General features: G+C 46.9%; 1 protein-coding gene across 8 annotated transcripts in view; it reads left to right on the top strand.

Annotated features, from left to right (window-relative positions):
* The first annotated feature begins 794 nt into the window (after positions 1-794).
* ZNF264 (zinc finger protein 264) overlaps positions 795-22,036 on the top strand; it is a 45,878-nt gene continuing 24,636 nt past the window's right edge. For 4 of the 8 annotated variants that reach the window (XM_003944022.3, XM_074385854.1, XM_010331908.2 and 1 more), the window contains exon 1: positions 16,906-16,967. Coding sequence is in view for 3 of the 8 variants with exons in the window: in XM_074385853.1 (XP_074241954.1) it covers positions 1,166-1,198; positions 3,448-3,574; positions 16,872-16,985 (274 nt within the window). In the remaining 5 variants the exon portion in view is untranslated. Of the gene's footprint in view, positions 1,199-3,447; positions 3,575-16,871; positions 16,986-22,036 lie in introns of those variants that run through there. The other 4 variants (XM_039466745.2, XM_074385853.1, XM_003944041.4 and 1 more) reach the window with 4 other exon arrangements.

Below are 22,036 nucleotides of genomic sequence, written 5' to 3'. Positions count from 1 at the left end.
GGTGTCACTCGGTATCATGACTTGAAATAACCGTGTAAGATAACAACTCCTAAATTCATGTATCAATGCTCAAACCTTCTTCCAACACTCAGTAAGTTCAATTGCTGTGACAGAGATAACTTTGTGGTTTTACAGACATTTCAAACTAACCATCCTGAGTCTACAAGCCTCCTCCACTTGCAGGCTCCCCACCTCAGAAGTGGGCAAATCCACTTTCTGTGTGCTCTGGGCCAAGTACAGGATCCCCTGCATCGCGTGGAGGCTGCGCTGGTCCAAAGAAGGCCCCAAAGAGGGCCGTTTGCGCACACGTGTCGGGGCAGGGCTTCCAGACGGTCATCAGGCTATTTTTTTTGAGGCTTCCAAGAAGATGATGCGGGGAGGAGGCATCTGAAAGAGGGTCGGTGGCCAGGCGAGCTGAGGACCCGGTTCTGCGCCTTAGCCTGTCCCCTGACCTGAACCAAAGTCTTTGTGTCCCGAGCTCCGATCTTCCCGAGAGAAGAAAGCAGGCTAAGCCCCTGTCCCTCGGTTCCCTGCCTCCATCCTTCCCCTCGAGTTGTGCCCACCGCAAAGAGGCGGGTCTGGAGCGTCTCCTTGGGTCCTCGAGTGCCTTTCCCTGGGAGGAAGACTTGCGCCGTGAAGCGCTCCTCACGTGGCTGAACACAGCAGGAAACCCACAGCCCCTGCAAGTCCGCGCACTCAGCTTGCCGCGGGAGCTGGGCCAATGGTGGCCTAGGACGGGGACGTTTCCGGCGGCCCGCACCGGCGGGGGCGGGACTTCCGGGTTGGTCGCCGCTGCGGACGCCATTTTTCTCTGCGCTTGTGGCGGGAGCGGTTTGGAGCCGCTGAGGGCCCCGGCCAGGGCCGCTTTCCGGGGCCCTAGTCAGGACCCGAGGAGGGGAGGAGAGTAGGAATCCCCGCCGCACCTTTGTACGAGCCTGACCGAGCCTCAGCGGGCTTGTTCCTGGGTCGCCGTCAAGCCGCGGTCTCTCCTCCCCCGCCCTTCAGCCCTGCGGTCTCCAGGGGCTGCGCGCTGGGTCTGGAGCGCCGTTGCCACTGAGGAGGCGGCTGGAAGCCGCGGGCAGCTGGCCAGGGCCGGGCACAGGTGGGGTCCGCCAAGCCGCCCGAGCCTCCTCTGTCCCAGCTCTGCGGCCCGGGGGGTGACGTGATGGCGGCGGCGGTGCTGACGGACCGGGCTCAGGTGAGGGATGGTGGCTTCGCCGTTGCCGCTCCCTTGCCAGCCCGGGGGCGGTTCCCGTAGTGGGTGGGAGCCCAGGTTGCCCCTGGATTTGTCTTCGCTGTAGTCGAGCTGGCTTGTCGCTTGGTTTATACCTGGTCCTGAGGGGTGTTGGGCCTGCTGGACGGAGCTTCGTAGCTTGTCGAGTGAATGATGCTTCCTCTGGGGACTCCCTTCCTCCTGGGCCTGCGGGCATCCATCCACTCTGGTGGACCCGGTCTCATTCCAGCAGGAAATTGGGGATCTGAGTGGGGAAGCGGAGGGCAGGCCAGCAGCAGACCGACCGAGGTGCGTGGACAGAGACCAGGTGTATTGTGTGTTCCAGGAGGCCCAGGAAGGCCTGTGAGCTTGCCCTGGTTTTCTGCGGCTGCTGAGACAAGGAGGGAAAGAGTGTGTGGTCTTTTCCTGGATGTTCCACCCGTTCGCAGCTAATACAGACATTGTGGCCAGTCAGAGGCTCTTATTGTCGTGGCTACAGCCTGCATTATCCTTGGCCACTCGTGTTCCGTGGGCTCAGAGTATGCTGGCGTCAAGAGAGAAGTTATGTCGGAACTTCCTGGGGCGGGGCTGAGGTGGGCAGAGTGGGTTGGGAGACCCAGGGAGAGCCCAGAGGGCATGGGAAGCTGGTCTGGGGCCTGTCGTTCTCCAAGCAGATGCAAACCCCTCCAGTGCCTCTCATGTGGGGTCGGTGAGGAATGCTATGCTTTCTTTGCCCGTGTTCACAGATAGCTTTTCCGTTTTGTTTTGTTTTGAGACAGGGTCTCTCGCTGTCGCTCAGGCTGGAGTGCAGTGGCGCAATCTTGCTTCAGTGTAGTCTCTGCCTCCCGGGTTCAAGCAATTCTCCTGTCTCAGCTTCCCAAGTAATTGGGATTATAGGCATGTACCACCACACCTGGCGAATTTTTGTATTTTTAGTAGAGATGCGGTTTCATCATATTGGCCATGCTGGTATCAGAGCCCTGGACTCAAGTGATCCACCAATCTCAACCTCCCAAAGTGCTGGAATTACAGGCCTGAGCCATCATACCTGGCCCACAGATAGGTTTTCAGGGCTAACTGAAATGGGTTTAAAGGCAGAAATGAGTGGAAATGCTTTATAACTTCATTGCATTAGTTTGCTTTGATGAAGCGTTGGAGTTACACTATTAGACCATGAATCATAGTAACCCCATGTTTAGATCCAAGCTGTGGTAGTGAGATGTGTGACAGGGTGAATTGATAGTGCTTCCTTCACATCAAGTCACTGACTGTGAAGGCAATGATGGTGTTGATTGCAGGGGCTGTGGAAAGATTAATAAAAATCCCAAAGCACACTGAGCATTGGATAATTTCTCTTTAAATTTAACAACTGTTACTAGTGGGAAGTATTATTGTATTGATCCAGAAATCAAGGCTCAGAGAAATGAAATGATGTCTTTGAGGTAACAGCTGTCAAGTGTCAGTTTCACGTGTTTGGAGCTGGGGGCTTCTAGTCACTTTAACACAGGATGTGAAGCTTTCAACATGGGGCAGGCACCTAGCTGGACCAGTGAGACTCAGGTATTGCTGTTGTAACCATAATTGCTATTATTACCATTTCCTCATTTCCCTATTGTTTTATTTTTTTATTTTTTATTTATTTATTTATTTTTTTTGAGACGGAGTTTCACTCTTGTTACCCAGGCTGGAGTGCAATGGCACAATCTCGGCTCACGGCAACCTCCGCCTCCTGGGTTCAGCCAATTCTCCTGCCTCAGCCTCCTGAGGAGCTGGGATTACAGGCACACGCCACCATGCCCAGCTAATTTTTTGTATTTTTCGTAGAGACGGGGTTTCACAATGTTGACCAGGATGGTCTCGATCTCTTGACCTCGTGATCCGCCCGCCTCGGCCTCCCAAAGTGCTGGGATTACAGGCTTGAGCCACCGCGCCCGGCATTTCCCTATTGTTTTAAAACCCTTAGTATCTGTATCCCACAATCCACAAGTTGTTTCCATTGTCCTGTGTCATTCTCTAATGGCTCTTAAATAGGAGACTTCTCTCCTTTACTCTGGTATTATCTTCAAAGCTTGAGGATAATACCTGCTTTCTTGAGCCTAGCACAGAGCTAGGCCCACAGGAGGTGCTCTGTGTTTCACGCCTCCATCTCTCTGAACCTTTTCCAGTGGAGTACAATATGTGATCACATTCAGCCGCTGAAAGGCCAATACTACTACTTCTATTTGACTTTTCAGGTTTCTGTGACCTTTGATGATGTGGCTGTGACTTTCACCAAGGAGGAGTGGGGGCAGCTGGACCTAGCTCAGCGGACCCTGTACCAGGAGGTGATGCTGGAAAACTGTGGGCTCCTGGTGTCTCTGGGTAAGGCCTTCCCTCTCCACCATGCAGGGGACCTGCCACCTCCTTTATTTTGCCTTCTGATTCCAGGCCTGGCTACACAGGAAGGCCTCTGGAACCTACCCTGCCTCTTTCCCACAGCTTTAGTCATTTTCTATACTCACCTTTTCCTCTTTGGTTTCCCTGTATCTCTTTGGGCTAAAGACAGAGTACTCTTTGGCTCCCAGCCAAAGGAGAAGAAGGTGGTAGAAGGAAGTGGGGTGTTTTGCAGAACCCAGAGGTATAATTTTCAGCTGTGCTTCATGAGGGGCTGGTGTAGGAACGGACAACCACCATAATGGTGTCCTGGCTTCTCTGTCTGGGTCTGCTCATGTCACTGTCTATTCTCTATGGCTTTTTCTGCCTTAGTGAGTTGAAGACAAGAGAGACCACGTGTATTAGTCAGGGTTCTCTAGAGGGACAGAACGAATAGACATATATAAAAAAGGAAGTTTATTGAGTAGTATTAACTCACATGATCACAAGGTCCCGCGTAGGTTGTCTGCAAGCTGAGGAGCAAGAAAGCCAGTCCGAGTCCCAGAGCTGAAGAACTTGGAGTCCGATGATGGAGGGCAGGAAGCATCCAGCGTGGAAGAAAGATGTAGGCTGGTAGGCTAAGCCGGTCTAGTCCTTTCATGTTTTTCATGTTTATATTCTGACTGTGCTGGCAGCTGATTAGATGGTGCCCACCCAGATTAAAGGTGGATCTGCCTTTCCAGCCTACTGACTCAAATGTTAATCTCCTTTGGCAACCAACACACCCAGGATCGATACATTGCATCCTTTAGTCCAATCAAGTTGACACGATGTTAACCATCAAGTCCATACCTTGTCAACTTGAACCCATACACATCTCCTGAGATCATACATAATCTTCAAATAAAGACAATAATAAGGTCATAATTATGCCTAACGTAATACAGCTATTCTTCATACAACTGGAAACACACCAATCTTCAACCTAAGTGCTGTTACATAAAGGTAACAATACTTACATGCTTATATGAAGTCAATAAATCTTATATTGCATGATAAATGAAATAAAATGCAGATACTTTCTTAGTACAAGTGTATACATCACAAGCATGTTTTTAACAAAAGAAGGAGGAAATACGGCAATTGTAGTCCTCATTTCTGCAACTGGCCATGTGGTCGTAATTGGTATTGATGACTACCTTCTTCTCTTACCCATTCTGTATTCACTTTACTGTCAGCAAGCACCTCAGCAGGTTGTGTTTTGTTTTTTCCTGGTAGAGTGACCCAGACCTTCATTGCTGAAGAGTCTGGACCATTTTTAGTCTTGCCGGAATTCAGCTGTTGTGATTTGCCATTGACCTTAATCACAGGGCATGAATCCTGGCTATGGGAAAACAGCACCATATATTGGATGCTAACTGAGAGCATACATGGCCTACTGGAGAACTTTGCCCCAGCCCTGCAAAGTATTGTCAACTAGTTGATGTTGTAATTGTGACTTCAAAAGGCCATTCCACCATTCCATCCAGTGAATTCTGTGAGCATGAGCCCACTGCTGCACTTCCTTAGCCATAAAGTGAGTGCCTTGGTTAGAGACAATACTATGTGGAATACCGATGGTGGCTAAGGCATTCTATGAGTCCACGAATGGTAGTCTTGGCAGAAGCATTGTGGGCAGGATAGGCAAACCCATATCCAGAGTAAGTATCTGTTCTAGTGAGGACAGACTTCTGCCGTTTCTGTGATGGAGGAGGTCCAGTGTAATCGGCCTGCTGCCAGGTAGCTGGCTAATCACCCTGAGGAATGGTGCCCTATTGAGGGGCTGGTCCCCGTTGCTGGCAGATTGGGCACTCAGCAGTGGCCACAGCCAGGTCAACCTTGGTGAGTGGAAGTCCATGTTGCTGAGCCCCTTCATAATCTCAGTCCCGGCCACTGTGGCCATTTTGTTCATGGGCCCATTGGGTAATGACCAGGGTGGCTGGAGAAAGAGGCTGAGTGGTGTCCACAGAATGGGTCATCCTATCCACTTAATTATTAAAATCCTCCTCTCCTGAGGCCATCTGTTGCTGAGCACTCAAAGGAAATACAAATATCCTCACAGTTTTTGGCCACCCAGAGAGGTCCATCCACGTCCCTCTTCCCAGATTTCTTTGTCACCAACTTTCCAATCATGCTTCTTCCAGGTCCCTTACCATCCAGCCAAATCATTGGCCACAGCCCATGAAACAGTATATAATCGCACATCTGACCATTTCTCCTTCTGTGCAAAGTACACCAGTCGGGTGCACTGCTTGAAGTTCTGCCCACTGGGAAGATTTCCCTTCAGCGCTGCCCTTCAGGGATGTCCTAGAAAGGGGCTGAAGTGCTGCAGCTGTCCACTTTGAGATGGTGCCTGCATATAATGCAGAACCATCTGTGAACCATGCCCTCGTCTTTTCTTTCCCTGTCAATTGATCATAGGAACCCCCCAACTGATCATTGGTGCAGGCTCGGGGAGGGAAGGCAGGGTGGCAGGAATGTAGTCCATGGGCATTTGAGCCAGTGCCTCATGTAACTTGTGCCTTTAGGACCTGCTCAAGCTCAGTCACATATAACACCACTTTCATCTGTTGATGGAATGCTGCTGTGCATGACCCACTTTATGGCTAGCTGGGCTAGAAAGCACCCAACTCATGATAGGCAGTTCAGGTCACATGGTGACTTGATGACCCATATTGTAACAGGCCAAGAGCTGTCTCTCAAACGGAGAGTAGTTATCTGCAGAAGCTGGCAGGGCCTTGCTCCAGAATCCTGGAGGCCTCTGCTGTGATTCGCCTGTGGGCCTGCCAAAGGCTCCAAACAGCATCCCTACCTGCCACTGATACCCCAAGCACCATTGGATCTGCTGGGTTGTTTGGCCCAAGTGGCAGAGCAGCTTGCACAGCAGCCTGGACCTGTCACAGAACCTTCTCCTGTGCTGGACCCTACTGAAAACTGGCAGCCTTTCAGATCTCTCGATAAATGTGCCAGAGTAACATACCCAAATGAGGAATGTATTGCCTCCAAAATCCAAATAGGGCCACTAGATGTTTCGCCTCTTTCTTGATTATAGAAAGGACCAAATGCAGCAATTTGTTCTTCACCTTGGAAGGCATATCTCAGCAGGCCACACACCATTGAACCCTTAGAAATTGTGCTGAGGTAGAAGGTCCTTGATTTTTTTTTTTTTTTTTTTTTTTTTTTTTTTTTTTTTAGACGGAGTTTCACTCTTGTTACCCAGGCTGGAGTGCAATGGCGCGATCTCGGCTCACCGCAACCTCCGCCTCCTGGGTTCAGGCAATTCTCCCGCCTCAGCCTCCTGAGTAGCTGGGATTACAGGCACGCGTCACCATGCCCAGCTAAGGTCCTTGATTTTTAGTTAGATTTATTTCCCATCCCCTGGCACGCAAATGTCTGACGAGTAGTCCAGTGTGTTTGCTACTTCTTGCTCACTGAATCCAGTCAGCTTAATGTCATTAATGTAATGAACCAGTGTGATATCTTGTGGAAGCAAAAAGCAATCAAGTTATCTCTGACTAAGATTATGACACAAGGATGGAGGTTGATATGCCCCTGAGGTAGGACGGTATAGGTATATTGCTGGCCTTGCCAGCTGAGGGCATACTGCTTCTGGTGGGACAGGAATGTAGAAAAAGGCACTTGCCAAGTCAGCGGCTGCACACCAGGTACCAGGAGACATGGTGGTTTGCTCAAGCAGTGAAGCCACATCTGGGACAGCAGCTGCGGTTGGAATCATCACTAGGTTAAGCTACAACGATCCCCTGTCATTCTCCAAGATCCATCTGTCTTCTGCACAGGCCGAATGGGAGAGTTGAATGGGGATGTGGTAAGAGTCACCATCCCTGCGTCTTTAAAGTCTTTGATGGTGGCACTAATCGCATTTCCTCCAGGCATGTGATAGTGGTTTTGATTTACTGTTTTTCTAGAGGCAGCTCTAATGGCTTCCATTTGGACTTTCCTACCATAGTTGCCCTCACCCTACCAGTCCGAGCCAGTGTGGGGGTTCTGCCGGCTGCTAGGTTTGTCTATGCCAAATATGCATTCTGGCACTGGGGAAATGACCACAGTTGGAGTCTGGGGACCCACTGGACCCACTGTAAGTCGGACCTGAGCTAAAACTCCTGACCTCCATAAGCCCCTACTTTAATTTGAGGACCACCTGGAATCAACATCAGCTCAATCCCAGTGTCCAGTAGTCCCTGAAATGTCTGATCATTTCCCTTTCCCCAGTGCACAGTTGCCCTGGTAGAAAGCCAGAGGTCTTGGGGAAGGATGGGAGAAAGATTAACAGCACAAAGTGTCAGTAGTATAGTGGGGTCCTTCCTCAGGGGACCTGACCTCCCCTTCATTCAAGGGGTTCTGGGTCTATAAACTGGCCCAAGTCTGGAAATTGATTGAGGGGCCATGATTCTCTGCTTTTGTAATTCAAATTAGTTTTTTGTCCATTTGACCTGGAAGTTTTCTGCTTACATAAATTAAGTAGGAATGCAGTAGGCTTCCTATCAGTTTCACTTCTGGGAACACTGTGATTAGTTAGCCAGTGCCAGAACTCTACATGAGTCAGACTATTCTGATTGCTGCTTTGCCTCTGCTGTCCATTATGGTAGCTATACCCACCTTGCCTTTGTTGGTTGAGTGCTGCCACTTGGCCCCTGCCACCTTGGAATCCAGTTATTTTCATTGTATTTAAATTTTTGTAGATGAGTGGCTTTGCTTCCCTCTGCTAGATCTAACATACAGAGAAGAGCAATTACAGGGCTCTTCAAAGATGCAGGTGCTGCTTTGCAAATCACTGGTGAAGGGTGTATCTTCTGGGCCCTCCAAGCTGGGGTGAGTAGATCTAAAGCGAATAACCCGCTCCACCATCCCAATCTCCCTAAGCCTTTGGATGCCTTCCTCTACATTAAACCAAGGGAGTTGAAGCGTTTCTGGCTTGCCCACAGTGGGCCATCTTTTAATCTGTATTTCAGCTAGCCAAGGAAATAAACTATTTGAACCTTTAACTCCCCGAGCTGCAACATTAGATGCAGGATCCCTACTTAGTGGGCCCAGATCAGTAAATTCAGCCTGATCTATGTGTGTGTTCTTTCAAGCATTGTCCCACACCCTTAACATTCATTCCCATGCCTGTTCTCCAGATTTCTGCTTACATAAATTGGAATACTCAAGCAATTCTATTTGAGTGTAGGTCACCTCCCCATGAATCACACTCTGAACCTTACCTCTGTGGGGTAAGGTTCTTTAGTTATAGGAACTGTAGTTAGGTCTAGAAGCAAACAAAGATGTTGCAGGTGGCTCCTGAGGAGAATCAACATTATCTTGCCTAGCGACTGCCTCAGGGGAAGCGATCACTGTTGCCTCAGGCAGCACAGGGTTTCTCTCCTCAGACAAAGGTGGGAAGGCTGGTGGCCGCATGGGGATGGGAGAGCTGTTTCTTCTGGCAAAAAAGGTTCATCAGAGTTTATCCCCAGCAGCATCCCCAGCTTTATCAGGGTCCTCCCACACGTCCCCATTCCAAGTTTCAGGGTCCCATCCTTTTCTTATCAATGCCCTCACTTTATTTATTTATTTTTATTTTATTATTATTTTTTAATGCCCTCACTTTAACTGTAGACACCTGGTGAGGCTGTGCATGTTTCATTGCAGGTCAGCCACCCACATGACAGAGCTTGTGTCTGTTTTTCCACAATTTCAGCTCTTTCTGTACAGGACCTAAGACTCACTCAGGACAATCTAGCAGATTTGAGGCTCAATATCTGCTCCTGAAGCCAAGAGTTAGAATCCCTGAGTTCATCATTTTTTTTCTTTTTTGGGGGAGGCGGGAGTGGAGGTTTAAGAGTCAGAAGAGTAAGGAAAATGGCTCTGTCTCTAGTGAGAGAGAGAGAGAGGACTTCCGAGAGGAAAGACCCCTGAGTTTATCATTTTATTTCATCACTTCTTCCAGTGAACTTAGGAGCAACCAACCAACTTCATTATGTTCATTGGTTCTCCACATACAGTCAAAGGTGTTACATAGAGTCACTAAACTCCTTCCCTCTTTTGAGCTATGAATCAGGAGTGTCAAATTCATTTATTTTGCATAACTCTCTAAACAGTTTACTCCAAGGACTATCAGTGTTCTGCATACTGTTAGAATCGTTAGTATTTTGGGGTCTAATCATATTAGGCGGCCAACTCCAGAAACCCCAAAACCAACAAAAGAACTCCATCCTTAATATTCTGTTCTTCTAGAACCACTCCTGGTACCAAAATCAGTCAGAGTTCTCTAGAGAGGCAGAACTAATAGGATAGATAGATATATAAAGGGAGTTTATTAAGGCGTGTTGAGTCATACTATCACAAGATCCCACAGTAGACCGTCTGCAACCTGAGGAGCAAAGAAGCCAGTCCAAGTCCCGAAGCTGAAGAGCTTAGAGTCTGATGCTGGAGGCTAGGAAGCATCCAGCACGAGAGAATGGCATAGGCTAAGGCCAGGCGCAGTGGCTCACACCTGTAATCCCAGCACTTTGGGAAGCTGAGGTGGGTGGATCACCTGAGGTCAGGAGTTCAAGACCAGCCTGGCCATCATGGTGAAACCCCATCTTTAAAAAAAAAAAAAAAAAAAAAGTGGAAGCTAAACCAGCCTAGTCTTGTCACATTTTTTCTGCCTGCTTTATATTCTGGCTATGCTGGCAGCTGATCACATTGTGCCCACCCAAATTAAGGGTGGGTCTGCCTTTCACAGCCCACTGACTCAAATGTTAATCTCGTTTGGCAACAGCCTCACAAACACACGACCAACAATGTATCCTTCAATCAAGTTGACACTCAGTGTTAACCATCATACCACCCGGGCTTTTCTCTCTGTGACCCCGTGGATTCCTTGTCTATTTTTCTGGTCTCCGTGAGGTATGCCATACTCCATTTAGCTTGGAGGAAAGGAGAGTTTAAATCCAGGCAATTCTTTAAACAGTTTAGGGTAAGACTTGCCCTAGGGAACTGGAATGACATTCTGTGTTAATAAGAAGAGAGAAAGTGAAGTTAGAAAAATGTTATAGGGGCCAGGTGCACTTTGGGAGGCTGAGACAGGTGGATCACCTGAGGCCAGGAGTTTGAGACCAGCCTGGCCAACATGGCGAAACCCCATCTCTACTGAAAATACAAAAATTAGCTGGGTGCTGTGGTGCCCGCCTGTAATCCCAGCTACTCAGGAGGCTGGAGAGAATAATCCCTTGAACCTGGGAGGTGGAGATTGCAGTGAACCAAGATCACACCACTGCACTCCAGTCTGGATGACGGAGTGAAACTGTATCTCAAATGAATAAAAAATAAAAACAAAAAATATTTTAGGTTTAGGTAGTTTGTAATGAAATTTTTTAAAAATAAAAAGTTATTTAAAACTCTACTGATCTCTTTAATCACCTTCACGTCTTTTCATCCTGAGCTCACTCTGCTACAGCCTTTCTAGGCTTCTTACTATTTCCCCAAGTGCTCACTCACCTCAGGCCATTGCATTTCTTTGATGAGTGTGCTCAGAGTAATTCAGCATTTTGCATGGCTGCCCCTCCTCAGCACCATCATTGCCTGCTCACCCAGCTCTTCCCTGACCACTGAATCTTGGGGAGACCCCTTTCTCATCTCACTCTCCTCCCTTTACCTTATTTATGTCTTTCTAAGCTAGTGGTTCTCAAGCAGGGACGATGTTGAGCTTCAGTGGACACTGGGCAACGTGCGGAGACATTTTGGTTTTTAAAACTGGGATGATGACATTGACATCTAGTGAGTAGAGACCTGCAATGTGACCAAACATTCTTAAAATGCACAGGACAGACCCTGTCTCTTCCGGTTCCTTCTCCCTCAAACAAAAAGCTATCTGGACCTAAATGTCATTTGTGCTGAGGTTGAGAAGCTTTTTCAGAGAGTGCTTGGACACTTCATCAGCTGGCACTGAGAAACACCCAAGGAAGCCGTTCTTTTATTTCTTCTCTTCCTTCCTCTTGAGTGTTTGAGGGAAAGTCTGGTTTGGCTTAGTACAGAGTCTTAACATCCTGCAAACTGTTGGTAATTTCCATTTTTCCACAGCGGGACAGCCTTAAGCTCACAGCCCTGAATAGGCTGCATTGTTTTGATTTATTGCTGCATTTTCATGGTGACCTGCCATCAAGGCAAATGGCTCTAGGGTTTTCCACTTAACAGAGTGATGAGGATTCCCTTTCTAAAGAAATCTAAGAAAAATAAAAAGTGGATCACTTTTAAGAAAAGCAGTTGCTGGGCGCGGTGGCTCAAGCCTGTAATCCCAGCACTTTGAGAGGCCGAGGCGGGTGGATCATGAGGTCAAGAGATCGAGACCATCCTGGTCGACATGGTGAAACCCCGTCTCTACTAAAAATACAAAACATTAGCTGGGCGTGGTGATGTGTGCCTGTAATCCCAGCTACTCAGGAGGCTGAGGCAGGAGAATTGCCTGAAACCAGGAGGCGGAGGTTGCTGTGAGCCGAGATCGCGCCATTGCACTCTAGCCTGGGTAACAACAGCGAAACTCTGTCTCAAGAAAAAAAAAAAGAAAAGCAGTTAATAGTCACATTCCAGGCCCCCAGAGCACCAGCTGGGTGTCAGGCCTGTTCCAGGCACTGTCCATACTCCACTCATTTAATTCTCACACAACTTTGTTCTATGTACTCAAAGAATTTCAATTTATAGAAGTGTCTGGGTGACAATAGAGAGAGGTTAATGCTGTTGAAAGACAAATCCTGTTAAGAATATAAAAGTGTTGGGCCGGGCGCGGTGGCTCAAGCCTGTAATCCCAGCACTTTGGGAGGCGGAGGCGGGCGGATCACGAGGTCAAGAGATCGAGACCATCCTGGTCAACATGGTGAAACCCCGTCTCTACTAAAAATACAAAAAATTAGCTGGGCATGGTGGCGCGTGCCTGTAATCCCAGCTACTCAGGAGGCTGAGGCAGGAGAATTGCCTGAACCCAGGCGGCGGAGGTTGCGGTGAGCCGAGATCGCGCCATTGCACTCCAGCCTGGGTAACAAGAGCGAAACTCCGTCTCAAAAAAAAAAAAAAAAAAAAAAAAGAATATAAAAGTGTTATTGCCTGCATCTTTCTAGAGTCTGGCATTGTTTATTCTGAGAAGTGAAATGTGTGCCTTGGTTATTATCAGTAATGTCTGTAACTCCAAAGAGAATAAAGAGTGTCCTGGCAAGGCTTTGTACTGTGGCCTTGGTTGGGTAGACGTGTGATTTTGATTTGTTTTTTTCAGTGAGGGAAGAGATTCTTAGAATTATTTACCTGGAAAGGGACAATTTTTAGGCAGTCAGTAGTTTGCAGTAAATTTGAAGATGGGGCATTTGGTGCCAAGTTGACTGCATGAAGTTTGACCAAGTGTGTTATTCTTTGGGTCCCATCCTTTCTCAGAGACATCCTGGCTAAGGGATAGAAAGCAGCAACAGTCTACTGAGCTTCTTCACTTTGGGTACCAGTCCTAACCCTGTATGTCAGTGCCCTTAGTCCTGGTGGTGACGAGGAATTGCGAAAAGGAAATAAAGACACAAGAGTAGAGTTTACAGTGTTGGTCCCCCGGACCCAAGCATTGGCCCCGAGCTCTGGACTCCAAATACTTTTGTTATGTGCATAATCTCATTGATCTTATGGGCGTGGAAGGGGAGAATGAAGGGGTCTTATGAAACATGCTGGGTTTTGTCCACCGTTCCTGGTTCATAATCACCATAGCCCTTTTGTTAAAACGTTGGGTGCGTTAGGCCTTGAGGGCAGGCCTCTGACCTTTTCCTGCCTTCCTTTCACTCTAACGTTCCTCCACCTTTCTGATTGTGGGTCTTATGAGTGGGCCCAACCCTAGACCCTGGGGAAGGAATGCTGCCGTTACGAAGTTTCCATAAAGACTCAAGAGGTCACAGTTGGCTGGGCACGGTGGCTTACACCTGTAATCCCAGCACTTTGGGAGGCCAAAGTGGGTGGATCATGAGGTCATGGGATGGAAACCATCCTGGCCAACAAGGTGAAATCCCATCTCTACTGAAAATAAAAACGTTAGCTGGGCATGGTGGTGCATGCCTGTAATCCCAGCTAGTTGAGAGACTGAGGCAGGAGGCAGGAAAATCACTTAAACCAGGGAGCTAGAGGTTGCAGTGAGCAGAGATGGCGCCACTACACTCCAGCCTGGCAACAGAGTGAGACTGTGTAAGAAGTCACAGTTCAGTGAGCTTCCAGGTGGTCCCCCCAGGAAGGGCATGGAAGCTCTGTGCCCTTTCACCCACATCTCGCCCTAGGAGTCGCTTCATCTGTATCCTTTGCATTTCCTTTATAATACACTGGTAAACATGAGTGTTTCCTTCAGTTCATAAGCTGCTCCAGCAAATTAATTGAACCCAAAGGGGGTCTCGGGAACCCTAACTCAAAGCCCATCAATCAGACATTTTGGAGGCCTGGACTTTGGACAGGTATGTAGGGTGGGGCAGTCTTGTAGACTCAGCCCGCAGCCTGTGGGATCTGAAGCTATCTCTGGGTGGATTGTATGGGAACAGAGTTAGAGGACACTCACCCCACATTGGTGTCCGCTGCTTGGAGTCTGGGGAAAAACCCACACACATTTGGTCATAGAAGAAGTCTTGTTCTGTATTGATTGTTGTCACGGTGTGGCTGTAAAGGAAAAACATGATTAGAGTTTTCCCTTCATAGTGGGGTGTCTTCTGGAAAAGCAAGCCAGGGCATGGTAAACAGTTTAGGGCTGGCTAATTTGAGTAATTTCAGTGAGGTTTGGGGGATAGGGACTATCTCTAGTTGTCTGGCACCTGGCCCTGGGTTGATTTAGGGCAGGGGAAATACTTGGTATATGAGAGTTTGCTAAGGAAGTGGTTGAGGGTATGGTTTGAGATTAGGTGGATTGCACATTGAAAGGCATGTGCTTGTTTCCAGGAGAGTTTGTTACCCTAGGAATTACCTGTCCCTGAGAGGAGCAGTCTCTCCCAAAGTCTGAAAAGGCTTCACGATGTTCTGAGCAAAGTCAAGAAAATATACGACTACTGTATTTTGGTCTGAATGAACCTAAACTTACTCGGTTTAGAAGATAAATCTTCATCTATGAAGCTGTCCTTTGTGGGTTTTTTTGTTTTTTTTTTTTTAATTAGAAGTTCTCAGGCCGGGCGAGGTGGCTCAAGCCTGTAATCCCAGCACTTTGGGAGGCCGAGGCGGGTGGATCACGAGGTCAGGAGATCGAGACCATCCTGGTCAACATGGTGAAACCCCGTCTCTACTAAAAATACAAAAAATTAGCTGGGCGTGGTGGTGCGTGCCTGTAATCCCAGCTACTCAGGAGGCTGAGGCAGGAGAATTGCCTGAACCCAGGAGGCGGAGGTTGCGGTGAGCCGAGATCGCGTCATTGCACTCCAGCCTGGGTAACGAGAGCGAAACTCTTTTTTTTTTTTTTTTTTTTTTTGAGACGGAGTTTCGCTCTCGTTACCCAGGCTGGAGTGCAATGGTGCGATCTCGGCTCACAGCAACCTCCGCCTCCTGGATTCAGGCAATTCTCCTGCCTCAGCCTCCTGAGTAGCTGGGATTACAGGCACGCGCCACCACGCCCAGCTAATTTTTTGTATTTTTGGTAGAGACGGGGTTTCACCATGTTGACCAGGATGGTCTCGATCTTTTGACCTCGTGATCCACCTGTCTCGGCCTCCCAAAGTGCTGGGATTACAGGCTTGAGCCACTGCGCCCGGCCAGCGAAACTCTCTCTTAAAAAAAAAAAGTTCTCTTTTTATAAAATATTGGGAGTACACTATTTGATGTTTCTGTAAATGTCCTTGTGTAACTCTATCACAGTAGAATGTTTACTTTTTAAAATTTCTAGTGGTTCATGAAATACTGAGGTCGAGAGTCCCTGAACCTGCCCCTCACCCTGGCTGCTGGTCCCTGAGGATGAGTCCTCCAGCTCACATCTCTGCATCATCACCACCACCCACCACGTACTCTGTGGTGCTAGTAGTTTCCTCCTTAGCGCAATGTTTGGGACAGGAGCCAGAACCGTGGTGCCCAGCCCCAGCTCTGCTCTTTAAAAACTGTGTGGCCTTGGACAAATTACCGACCTTGTCTGTGCCTCAGTGTTCTCATTGGTAAAATGAGGACTCACCACATCTGCATCCCAGGGTGACACACATCCCTGTGTCAGCACCCATATCGCACCTTGAATTGAAATAATCCCCCTGTGTTGCGCAAGGTAATTGAATCATGGGGATGGTTTTTCCCATGCTGTTCTCGTGAAAGCAAGTAAGTCTGATGAGATCTGATGGTTTTATAAAGGGGAGTTCTCCTGCTCATGACCTCTTGCCTGCTGCCCTGTAAGATGTACCTTTCTTCGCCTTCTGTCATTATAGCGAGGCCTCCCCAGCCATGTGAAACCGAGTCCCTTAAACCTCCTTTTCTTTATAAATTACCCAGTCTCAGATATGTCTATTAGCAGCATGAGAACAGACTAATACAGTTATTGCATGAAAAGGGCTCAGAACAGCACCTGGGGGACCAGGCTGTGGGCAGGGAGCCATTGCAATTCTCTTGCCACCAGTACTGTTACTATCATCTCATCACGATTGTTGTCATTGGCATGCCTGGACCTAGCACTTTCTGGGCAGCATTGTGGAGCTTTGTGGTTAAACAGCACAGAGATGGCAGGACCAGGTGCTTATTGACTCAGCCATTCACCAGTTCTGTGCTCTTCAGCAAATCAATTTACTTCCTGAACCTGGGTTTCTTTGTCAGTAAAATGGTGTTGATCATGATGTGGACTTCCTAGGGATGCTGTGAGAAAATCCTCAGCTAGAATCCTCATTTTGTCTTCGGTCTACAGGAAGAGCATTATAAAACATTGCTTAGAATGCAAAAAAAGTAAGATTTAGGTCAATGAAATCACAACCTTGTTTTGAATGAAAAGAGTCATTATTTAATATGTAAACACATCAGTTTTTCTCTAAGATATTCCATAAATGCTCACTTTTGGAATTACATAATGCATTTAACTTGTGTGGCCTAGTCCACTGGACATGGTTATATCCTATAAGTACTAGGTTTTGACTTACTATTAGGAGTAGAGATTCCATGGCAGCATGACATGACCTGCTCTTCGTTTCCAGGTCACGTGCCAGCTTTTTGTTCCCATGCACAGGAGCAGATTCCTTCTAAGATCTGGTCCCCATCCTGAAGTCCCAGCCTAGATTGTAGGTCTGTATTTCCTTTCACCAGTATCCATGTGTCCACTTTCTTTCTCCATAAACAGGGTGTCCTGTTCCCAGACCTGAGCTGATCTACCACCTAGAGCATGGGCAGGAGCCCTGGACCAGGAAGGAAGACCTCTCCCAAGGCACCCGTCCAGGTAGGAGCCAAGATCTGGGTAAGTGGGAATCCCTGCAGGTTTGAGACTGTGAGGAGGCCACTGGCCCTGGGAACTCTTGGGAAGCTTCTCACTGTGGCCTCTCTATATATAACTCTTATAATAAATCACAATACAATGTTTCATTTGAGAGCCATGGAGCCGTTTGGCCTGTGGTTTCTCTGTCCTCCCAGCCCTATCACACTTGTCACCATTCCTGGGAAGGAGTGGGATTTACAAACTGAGATGTGTCTGAGGGTTCCAACTGTGTGGGCCTGGAATGTGGCTTGCCAATCACCTGCTATGTGGCCCTGATGAAGATGCAGGATCTCCTGTCTTTATATATAACATTCAGCTAAGTTAACAGTAGCTGCTATTTCAGACAGACTCTAAAATCTCAGTGGTTCACATAGGAAAATTCTTACTCATACCAAGATCTGTGTGGGTCAGCAGGGAGTTCTATACCACATAGTTATTCAGGACTCAGGTTCCTTCTGTCATCAGCCTCTTGAATTAAGATTATCCTAACATCCTTGAGCAGGCAGAGAATTGAGAGAATAAGGGAGGTTACACCCCCTTCCAGAAATACCAACACCCACAGGAACTAGGCATTTGGCTTGGGTCCATGGATCTGGGCAATGTGACTGAGCTGCATGTCCAAGGAGAAGAGCAGATGGTTTGGTGAGCACCTACTCAGTCCACTACACTAGGTCTGTTCCTGAAAAATGTTATCAGAAATTATTTTTATGTCATTGGGCAGTTTGAAGATGTAATCATATGATACAGTAATGCATAAAACTGCATGGTTTACCTTACTCTCCCAATTTCTGTTTCCAGTTATACCCTGCCTATCAGCCTTTCCTACCTTCTCCTTCCACCCATCCCCTGAGAGTCAGTCAGACACTAAGAAGCAGTCCTTTTCCCATTTCTTCCTATATCTGCTGTTTTCCAAACCCCTCAGGGTGACAGATGACACCTGTCCCACACTCAGGCTGCAGGGGACACTGGGGTCATCTGTCAGGTGTGTGGATTGGTGCCACTGCAGAGCCTAGGCCTCTGCCTGCATGGATTCCTTGGGCTGCTCTTGCAACCCGGTGTCTGTACAGTCCCTGTTCAGCCCTCAGAGTCTGTTCCAGACTGTTCCCTCTTCAGTGTCACATCTCCACTTGAAAAATCTCAAAAGCACAAAACTCAGCATGTCTAAGAAGGAATCCATGATCTCGCTGACTCCTGCCGCCTCCCAAGTTTCTGTGAATGCTTCTGCCATCCAGGCAGATTAGGAGACTAGACCCAACCTCAAGACAGGTCAACCCCACCATTCCATGAGTCCCTGCATCCAGCCAACCGGACGGTTTTCCTCTTCAGGCACAGATGTCTCAGCATATGAGTGCTGATGTATCAGCATGCTTTCATGTTAAAAGAATGTCTGCTCTCTTGTATTCCTTGATCAGCAGCCGTTACATGTGCATCTCAGCTTCTTGTATTGATAACTCTCTTTTCCTTACTGGACAAGGTGTTGCTCCAGCCACCGCCAATTCCTATTCCAGGGTCTAGATCACATTTCCTTTCATGGACATCCTTTCTTCATTTATATTCTGCTTGTTTTGAAATTTCATCCTTTCTCTACTCAACATAAAAATATGCATGTTTCTTTTTTTTAACTTTTCCTTTTTTTTTTAAGATAGAGTTTCACTGTGTAGCCCGTGCTGGAGTGCAGTGGTGCATGCACCTGCTATCTCAGCCTCCCAGGTAGCTGAGATAGCAGGTGCATGCCACTACACCTGGCTAATTTTTGTATTTTTATTTTTATTTATTTATTTATTGTTGATACGAAGTTTCACTCTAATTGCCCAGGTTGGAGTACAGTGGCACAATCTCAGCTCACTGCAACCTCTGCTTCTGGGTTCAAGCAGTTCTCCTGCCTCAGCTTCCCTAGTAGCTGGGATTACAAGCATCTGCCACTACCCCAGGCTAATTTTTTGTATTTTTAGTAGAGACAGGATTTCACCATGTTGGCCAAGCTTGTCTTGAACTCCTGACCTTAGGTGATCTGCCTGCCTCGGCCTCCCTAAGTGCTGAGATTACAGGCGTGAGCCCCTGTGCCTGGCCGTATTTTTAGGAGAGACAGGGTTTCACTGTGTTGCCCAGAGTGGTCTCAAACCCCTGGCCTTAAGCAATCCATCCACTTCGGACTCCCAAAGTACAAGGATTACAGGCTTGAGTCACCATGCTCGGCTTCAAGTTTCTTACACTTGAAGAAGAAACAAATGCTTGTGGCTCACGACATATTTATATATTCATTGATATAGTTGTTTACTATGTGGGCATTTAATTGTCTAGATTTGGCTGGCCCAGTGGTTCATGCCTATAATCCCAGCACTTTAGGAGGCTGAGGTGAGAGGGTTACTTGAGCTCAGGAGTTTGAGACCAGCCTGGGAAACATGGCGAGACCCCCATCTCTACAAAATTTAAAAAAATTGCTGCGCATGGTGGCTCATGCCTGTGGTCCCAGCTATTCAGGAGGCCGAGGTGGGAGGATCTCTTGAGCCCATGAGGTAGAGGCTGAAGTGATCTTATTCATGCCACTGCACTCCATCCTGGGTGACAGTGAGATCCTATGTCAAAAAAATAAGTAAAAATAATTGATGAGAGACCATGAACCAGAGGCAAAAAATAATAATAATTGTCTACATTTCATTCACAAAAACAGAGATACTGTGGACGTTCATATATGTACTTCATTTTCCACATGTGTAGGTGTATATTTTTTTATAATTCTTGGAGTGAAATTACTGGTTTGTAGGCTGTGCAAATGCTCAAGTTCGCAAGATCATTCCCATTGTTTTCTAAAGCGCCTATGCCAGTTTGCACTTAACCAGGAAAGTGAGAGGTTCTGTTGAACTTTTCATTATAAGGCTTCTCAATGTTTGTTCATTAAATGAACACGGAATAGTCTCATGTGCTCTTGATTTGCCTTTCTTTTGCTGCTGAAATGTTTTAGCAACTTACTGTGATTTTTAGTTCATTTATATTTTCTTCTGTGAAAATACAAGTCATTATTTATTTTACAATAAATTTGTATTCCATTAACCTGTTTTCCTTTCTTTGTTTGCTTGATAGGGATTCTCTGTACATTTCTCATACATACCTTTTATCACTTACATATGCTGAAAAATATATTCTAGTTTTTAATTTTGTTCTCTTACTCTCTTCAAAGTACCTTTTTCACCGAAAGATATCTTTTTTGCTTAATTTACTGTAGTCTAACTTAAGACTTTTTTTTTTTTTTTTTTTTTTTAAACGGAGTTTCGCTCTTGTTACCCAGGCTGGAGTGCAATGGCGCGATCTCGGCTCACCGCAACCTCCGCCTCCTGGGTTCAGGCAATTCTCTTGTCTCAGCCTCCTGAGTAACTGGGATTACAGGCACGCGCCACCATGCCCAGCTAATTTTTTGTATTTTTAGTAGAGACGGGGTTTCACCATGTGACCAGGATGGTCTCGATCTCTTGACCTCGTGATCCACCCGCCTTGGCCTCCCAAAGTGCTGGGATTACAGGCTTGAGCCACCACGCCCGGCTAAGACTTTTCTTACACTTTTTGTCTTGTATAAAAAATGTTGATTTACCTAATATTAAATACATACATTCTAAAAGTTTTAAAACTTGGCACTTGACATTTCTTCAGTGAGGTTGATTTGGACTATATAGTGAGATAGCAATACAGTTATTTTCATTCTCCATGTGGCTAGCCAGTTTTTCTAGCTTCATTTACTTAATTTAACATACCATCAAGTTCCCTAATTAAGTATAGTTGGTATTTTACAAGGAATTATATTGAATTTATATAATTTGGGTCAAATTGTCAGTTCATATTATTAAATTCTTCATTGATACAGATCTTTATTATCTTCAAATAAGATTTATAATTTTCTTCATCTTAATTATGTGTATTTGGGGTTTTTTGTTTGTTTTTAAGAGACAGGGTATTTTGCCACATCATGTCTGGCTAATGTGCTTTTGGTTTTGTTTTTAAAAAAATTTTTATAGAGATGGGGGATTGCTGTGTTTCTCAGAGTGGTCTTGAACTTCTAGGCTCAAGTAATCTGCCCATCTTGGCCTCCCAAAGCAGTGGGATTACAGGCTTTGGGAGGCTAAGATGAAAAGAGTAGCACCATACACAGCATCCTGGCCATCGATTATGTGTATGGTGCTACTCTTTTTACCAGGCTGTTCCCTGGGCATATGAGACTCTTGTGTGTCAAGCCAGGTCCTCTTTTTTATTTTATTTTATTTTATTTTATTTTATTTTATTTTATTGCATTTTAGGTTTCGGGGTACAGGTGATGAACATGCAAGATTGTTGCATAGGTACACACATGGAAGCCAGGTCCTCTTACCTCTTTCCTTGTGAGCCCTGGATTGATAGTAGCATTAGTCACATGACCTTCACCGACACCCAGCTCAGAATCATGGCCATCAGTTTGCCCTCTGTCCCTGGATTGTCATCAACACCATCCTGCAGTTTCTTTGTGTTGTCTCCTAAGACTACAATGTCCTTCCTTCCCACTTTCTCTTTATGGCAGCTCTTCTTTTTTTTTTTTTTTTGAGACGGGGTTTTGCTCTTGTTACCCAGGCTGGAGTGCAATGGCGCGATCTCGGCTCACCGCAACCTCCGCCTCCTGGGATCAGGCAATTCTCCTGCCTCAGCCTCCTGAGCAGCTGGGATTACAGGCACGCGCCACCGTGCCCAGCTGATTTTTTGTATTTTTCTAGAGACAGGGTTTCACCATGTTGACCAGGATGGTCTTTATCTCTCGACCTTGTGATCCACCCACCTCGGCCTCCCAAAGTGCTGGGATTACAGGCGTGAGCCACCACGCCCGGCCCTGGCAGCTCTTCTTCACAAGCATAGGACTCACTTCATCGAGCACATCTTCTAGGAAAACTCTGATTTCTTCCTACCCAGGATCAGCTGAACTCAAGGACACAGTCCTCTAAAACTACCAGGTCTGTCCAGCTCTTCTGACACAGACTGCAAGTTTGGATCCCAAAGCCACTATAGGGTTACTAATT

Source organism: Saimiri boliviensis, chromosome 14, assembly GCF_048565385.1.
Source record: "Saimiri boliviensis isolate mSaiBol1 chromosome 14, mSaiBol1.pri, whole genome shotgun sequence".
NCBI lineage: Eukaryota > Metazoa > Chordata > Mammalia > Primates > Cebidae > Saimiri > Saimiri boliviensis.
The sequence above is the reverse complement of the archived record's forward strand: the minus strand, read 5'-3'. Positions and strand labels throughout refer to the sequence as shown.